The sequence below is a fragment of the Populus euphratica genome, unplaced genomic scaffold, assembly GCF_000495115.2.
Source record: "Populus euphratica unplaced genomic scaffold, PopEup_1.0 scaffold25.1, whole genome shotgun sequence".
In the NCBI taxonomy this organism is placed as follows: domain Eukaryota; kingdom Viridiplantae; phylum Streptophyta; class Magnoliopsida; order Malpighiales; family Salicaceae; genus Populus; species Populus euphratica.
The window spans coordinates 66,892-73,529 of NW_011499851.1; the positions used below are offsets into that span (position 1 = coordinate 66,892).

Here is a 6,638-nt window from a genome sequence, read left to right on the forward strand (position 1 = left end):
ACCCCACGTTAATCTAAAAAAAAAAAAAAAGTAGATTGCAGGTCCTTCCACCGTCTAGTAAAGCTCTAAATTACATAGCCTAGGTGTTGGGATAACTATTAAGGGTTTCTTTTTCTTGACAACGATGCCATATTTATCAGATAGTTCCAGCACTCCTCCAACTGGCAGCTTCCACTCAAAGGAGTGCAACAATGAAGCCTGCAAATACATCAGCATCTTCTCTGCTAAACGGAGTCCTGCACAAACCCTTCTTCCGGATCCAAATGGGAGATACTGAAAGTTGTTGCCCGAGTAATCAAATGTGCTGGTTTCATCATTCAAAAACCTCTCTGGTCTAAATTCCAAGGGATTGTCCCACAGATTAGGATCCCTGTGAATAGCGTAAACATTCAAGAAAACTGTAGTACCCTTAGGAACGGTATACCCTCCCACCGTGCATGATTGCCCTGAAAAACGGGGCACTAAGAGAGGCAGTGCAGGATGCAAACGAAATGTCTCCTTCATCACAGCATCCAAATACCGTAACTTGGGCAAGTGGAATTCTTCTACAATGTTGTTCGCTCCAACAACTTCCTGTAATTCTTGGTATACCTTTTGCCTTACTTCTTGATGTTGCATTAGTCGTGCCATTGTCCATTCGACCATGGTAGTAGTTGTGTCAGTGCCGCCCACGAAAATATCCTGTGTATAAAAAATAACATTATTTTTAATGCTAGCTAGATGCATGATTTTGATCAGCAGCAGACTTGCTAGGCAGCAGCTACATCAATTTTTTTTGGGAAAAGCACGCTTTGCTCGGTCTGAACTTTCTAATCACCCTTTGTTAAGGTGGTCTTGGACATTGCTAATGCTTGTAGGTCCATATGTTTCCAAGACAGATTCACACGTGACTCAATGTTCCCCAGAAATGATACTTTAGTTTTATCTACCAGTAAGATCTAGAAACATACATTGCATTGGCTTTAAAAGTATAAATAAGAACTGAAATTAAAGTAGAAGAATTTGTTTTTAAGAAGATAAAAAAAAAAAGAAAATGTTAGGATAGTACATGCAACTCCAAGAAGATAATAAGTAAGAAATAAGATAAAATAAAAAATGAGACACATAAAAATTTACGTTGTTCATCAAATTAGGGTATGTTCACAGGCAAATATAGAAAGATTTTACTAAGTAATGTGAGAATTACAACTTCTCTCAAATAATAAGAAAATAACTAAGAATCTCTTTATTATTAGGAGAAAACATCTCACTTATTCTCTCACAAATATTTCATAATTTTATGAGTTTCTTTACTCTCCTTTTCTTCTCTCTATTTTAGTCTTTCTATTTTGGTGTGCAAAATAAACTTGAAAACATTATCTATTTATAAACAAGAGTGATGGAACAAAAGCTATAAATCATGACACCAATCATACCAATAACTCCATCAATTATGCTAATAACTACATCAATTATATCAACTCCTCATCCCTAATTATACAGATTTACTTATTTTTATTTTTATTTTCAACAACTTCATCAATTATGCAAGTCATACCTAGCCAGCACGGCTTATTTTTATTTTCCACCGATTATATAGATTTACTTAATTTAATTAAGTGTTTGCTTTACAGAAACAATTAAAGTAGTCATACCAGTAGCATGGCTTTGAGTTGGTCCATCGTAATTGATGTTGCAGCATCTTCATGCTTGTTAAGATCCAAGAGAATCTGCAAGAAGTCTTCTCTCACATCCATGTGTGCCTTTTCTTCATTCAAACGTTGCTCAATTGCAGAATCAAGAAATTGATCGAAAGTGACTGCTAATCGCTTTGATCGTCTCTCTATACCTTGCAAGTCATACCTAGCCAGCACGGGGAAAAGGTCCGAAACATTAGGTTTTCCAATTAGCACCATCATCTCTGCTGCATGACACCGAAACTGTGCAACGAAATGAGTCCATTTCTCTCCTTGGATTGTGCCTCCCCCCAGCAAAATTCTCAGGACAGTATTTAGGCTTGTTACATATGCCACTTCACCAAAGTCAATAGGGCTGCCAATTTTATCATACACTTCTCTAATAGCCTTTTTAACCTCCTGTTTTCTCAGTGCATAGGAAGCATCTAGGTTATTGCCTAGCACTTCGCGCACCAAAACCTTGCGCATCTTTCTCCACTGGGGACCGTAAGAGCACCAAGCGATATCATTTCCGCCGTATGAGAGCACCCGGGCGGAAATAGGTGGATCACGATTACCAAATATGGTATCCTTATCACGAACAATTTCTTTGACTAGTGGTGGGGAGCTAACCACCATGCACAATTTGTTTCCGAGCCTTAGCTTGTAGATAGGGCCATAGACCCCAGCTAGTTCAGTGAACTTCTTGTGGAGGTCATTACCAAGAAATGGAAGGTATCCAACTAATGGCAAACCACGAGGACCTGGCGGAAACGGAGCAGCGACTGCCTTCTTTGGTTTGATATTGTTCCAAAAGAACCAGAACATTGTTATTATGGTGATTGCAATGATGAGAAACAGTTTTTGTCTCTCGTTGCTAGCATCCCACCACCGTGGCCACAACCCAGTGACCGTGTTCAACATTATGGTATTTTTGGGTGCCAATTAAAATATAACAGTGATACCTTTAAGAATATAGTGTATATAAAAAAATTAGCTCTCAACGATAGAAAAATTGGAAATCAAAATCTGACAGTAAGTATATATACTGATCTTCTGCTGTTTTAGCTATTGGATTTGATGTTACAGTAAGATTTATTTAAATTTATTCAAAATCTGACAGTAAGTATATATACTGGTCTTCTGCTGTTTTAGCTTTGGGTTTGATGCTATAGTAAGATTCACTTAAATTTATTTGAAATTTTTTTACTATTACTATTATTATTTAAAATTATTATTATTATTATTATTTAAAAAATTATTAATATAATAATTAAAAAATTAAAAAATATTACTAATATTATAAAAAAAAATTGATTTAAAAAATAAAATTAATTATTATTATTATTATTATTAAATTTGAAAGAAAAATAATTACTATTAAAAAAACTATAAACTTGATTGATTTGAAAAAAAATTAAAAACTATAAAATTTGAGTCAAGTGTATTTAACATTATTAATTATATTATAGTTATTATTATTGTTATGGTAATTAATATTATAAATATCACTTGCAGCTAAATCTAAGGATTTTGTTCCTCACCAGACAAATCGGAAACTCCTGAATCTTAATTCTTTTAATATTTAATATTTTTTAATAGAAAAGAATTTGCCTGCGCAATAGCACGGGACCTAACTAGTTTCTACTAAAATGCGTTCGAGAATTTGCGGGTGATTTTTCTACTCAGGTTCTCTTTTTGACTAATCAACAGTTCTCATTTCTGACACGTAAAAGGCTTTGACGGGGCTCGAGTCGGGGATAATTAATGTAGCTGATACCGCTTGATCTCATTAAAAGGAACTGTGTAATGAATTCGGACTTCAAAATTTATGCATCAATCCATTGAAGTTGAAGTCCGTGGAGGGTATTATAGATATTTCCAAGCCTCTCACTATCAAAGCAAAGCTGTCAAATGGACATGGCCCCATATCGCTTGATCTGATTTGATTTTTGGTACTTCAAGCGGCTAATTCACAGCCACACACGTTTATAATCTTGCAATAGAATTATTTGTTCAGACAGGGAAACATGAGTTACAGAATTTATAAAATAATATACTTCAAGGGATTGTTTGTTTAGGGAATAAGATATTATTATCATAACTATTATATCTTATTAGCTACTTTTAGTATAATTTCTTGTATTGGTGTTGTAAGTATTGTATATGTTTTTTTAATATATTTTTTTCAAACTTTTAGATTTTATTATTATAAAACTTTACTTTCTCATTATGAATAATAAAATGATTCATGTATTTCATGTAGAATATATAAAAACAAATATGATAGTTAGAGGCATAACTATTATTGAATAAAAAAAATAGAAATTATATATCAAGAGAACCATACGTAGATGCAGTTGCCCAATGATAATTCTATATTAATATCATTTTGAATCGAGATAATAGACATTGTGCTGAACAAGTTTGTATGAAACCAGTTGTTTTATATAATTTATATGATGTTCTCGCAAGTTATGATTTATTACAATTAACTCAAAATGTATTATTTAGAAAGCAAGTAATTGTGTTCTTACAAATTATAGGTCAAAACCAAAAATTTTATTTTATTAATAGTATATACTATAGGTCTGTTGAACCTATCCATCGTTACTTTAGAATTGTTTTAAAAGCAGCTTTTAAATTATACAAATACCTTATTAAAGACCCAGAGATTATAGTTCTGGTTGAGATAATGAATAATAAAAAATTATATCCTTATTTTAAAATATGGGAACAATACTAATATTTTTATACATTATTTAAGTACATCTAGAAGAAAAGGTTATAAATTATTTTTTCATATTTAAATAAGATTATGTGGGAGCAATTGATGGTACCCATGTTCCTGCAAATATTCCTGATAAGATTTAAGGAAATTTTTGATGTCGAAAAGAAGGAACAACACAAAATGTTTTAGTAGCTATAAATTTTAATTTGAAATTTATATATGTTTTAGCTGGCTCGGAAGGAAGAGCACATGATTTACAGGTTTTAGGTGATGCATTATCAAGATCCAATGTTCTAAAAATTTCAGAATATATATAATAAAGTATTTATTATATGCAATAAACATATAAAATATTTAATTAGATAAAGATAGTAATAGTTTTTTCTTTTCTAATTTGTAGTGAAATATTATCTTGGTGATGTTGGTTACGGTATTCAAAATGGAATCATTTCTCCTTTTTGTGGAGTTTAATATCACTTAAATGAGTTTATAGAACATTCATCAGAAAAAAAAAAAAAGCTATTTAATCTTCAACACTCTTCATTGAAAACTGTTATTAAACAAAGATTTGTTAATTTGAAGAGTCATTTTAGATCAATTGATGATAAATCTTTTAGGTCTTATAAAACACAAGTAGATGTTGTGCTTGCATGTTGTATTATTCATAATCATATAATGAGAATTGATTCTTATAATTTTCTTATGAAAAAAATATGTTTGGAAAGTGAACCAATTAGACGAATAATCAACTTAAGTCAATGAAAGGAGAGGGAATAGAATAGGAAGTGGATAACAAAAAGAGAAATGATTGCATCAACTATATGAAATAACTATAACACTCAAAGAAACAAGTAATTGAGTGTTAATTATATGTGTTTATTTTGATCATGTCTTGTTTGAGTTTGTATTATCTTTGTTGTATATTGGGATTGTTTGTTGACTTTATTATAATTTCTTATGTATTTTATGTATTTTCTTTTAATTATTATTTGTTGTTTTTATATTAAATTTATTAAATCTAAATATTGTATGATTTTATCTTGTATAAATTTATATTTTTTTTTTTGTAGAAATGAGTACCATATTGAATGAAAAATGCAAGGGCAAACATTTCACATGGTCTAAGCCTATATCTCACATGCTACTTGAGATATTAGTCGAGAAGGCATTTGAAGGAAACAAACATTCTTCCACCTTTAGAGCATAATCTTTTGTTAAGGTGGCTACAAAAATCAGTCAAAAGTTCAACGTGCAATAGGAGTCTAAACATATGGAAAATCATCTCAAAACTATGAAAACAAAATAGAAAATAATAACCAAACTTGAAAATAAAAGTGACTTTAGTTACGATAATTGTTTGAATATGATTACAGTTTTAAAATATGTATATGATGAAGAAGTGAAGGTATGATAAATATTATACTCTTTGTAATTTTTATAGTTACTTTTGTTTTCAAAATGTTATACAAGAGACTAAAAAATTACATATTCTAAACTTGATGTTAATGAGCTATATACAAAAGTAATGAAAATTAAAGAATTTGATGAGATCACTCTTGGGAATGCATTTGATCACTTGGTCCAATATAAAATATGGACAAAAATATTTATGGCAAAAAATGCTAATTTAAAGAAAATCAGGGTTTAGAATCTTGTGAACCAACACTGCTACAAACCTGATTGGTAATATGATTTTACTATGATAAAAAGGTTTATGTTTATTATTTGACAAGTATGCTTATTTGTTTAATTCAGTCTAGCATATTTATATTTTTTAATTTAAATTAATATTTATTTGTATTATATCAAAACTTATTTATGCATGACTATGTTTAATGTATGATATTTATATTTATTTTTTAATGCTTATTTGATATATATTAAGGGGATATTAAAATGATAATTGCACATACTTGTTAAAATATATTTATCTAAAAAACCCATTAAAATATTTTTGTATTTATTTATCTTAAAAAAATCTTTACACCAAAAAAACTCAAATATCTAATTCTTACTTAATACCATAAACTAATTTGGATTTCTTCTTATGAAAAAAACATATTTTAAGATTTTCAAAATAAAAAAAATATTAATAGGTTTTACTTAAGAAATATTTCACAAGGTTATATCTCTATAATATTATATGACATATATAGTTATATTTTATAAAATAAGCTATATATGAAAATAGAATATAATAAAAAAAATTATCATTACATTTTTTAGATTTTACTCTTTTATTGTAAATAATT

General features: G+C 29.6%; 1 protein-coding gene across 1 annotated transcript; it reads right to left on the reverse strand.

Annotated features, from left to right (window-relative positions):
- Positions 1–21: 21 nt before the first annotated feature.
- On the reverse strand, positions 22–2,744 carry LOC105121343 (flavonoid 3'-monooxygenase-like). Its single transcript, XM_011019932.1, has 2 exons — positions 1,635–2,744; positions 22–681 (listed from the first exon to the last, which is right to left on the reverse strand). Exons 1-2 carry the CDS (start codon positions 2,577–2,579, stop codon positions 55–57), a joined length of 1,572 nt encoding a protein of 523 aa, XP_011018234.1. The 5' UTR covers positions 2,580–2,744; the 3' UTR covers positions 22–54.
- Between the last annotated feature and the right edge of the window lie 3,894 nt (positions 2,745–6,638).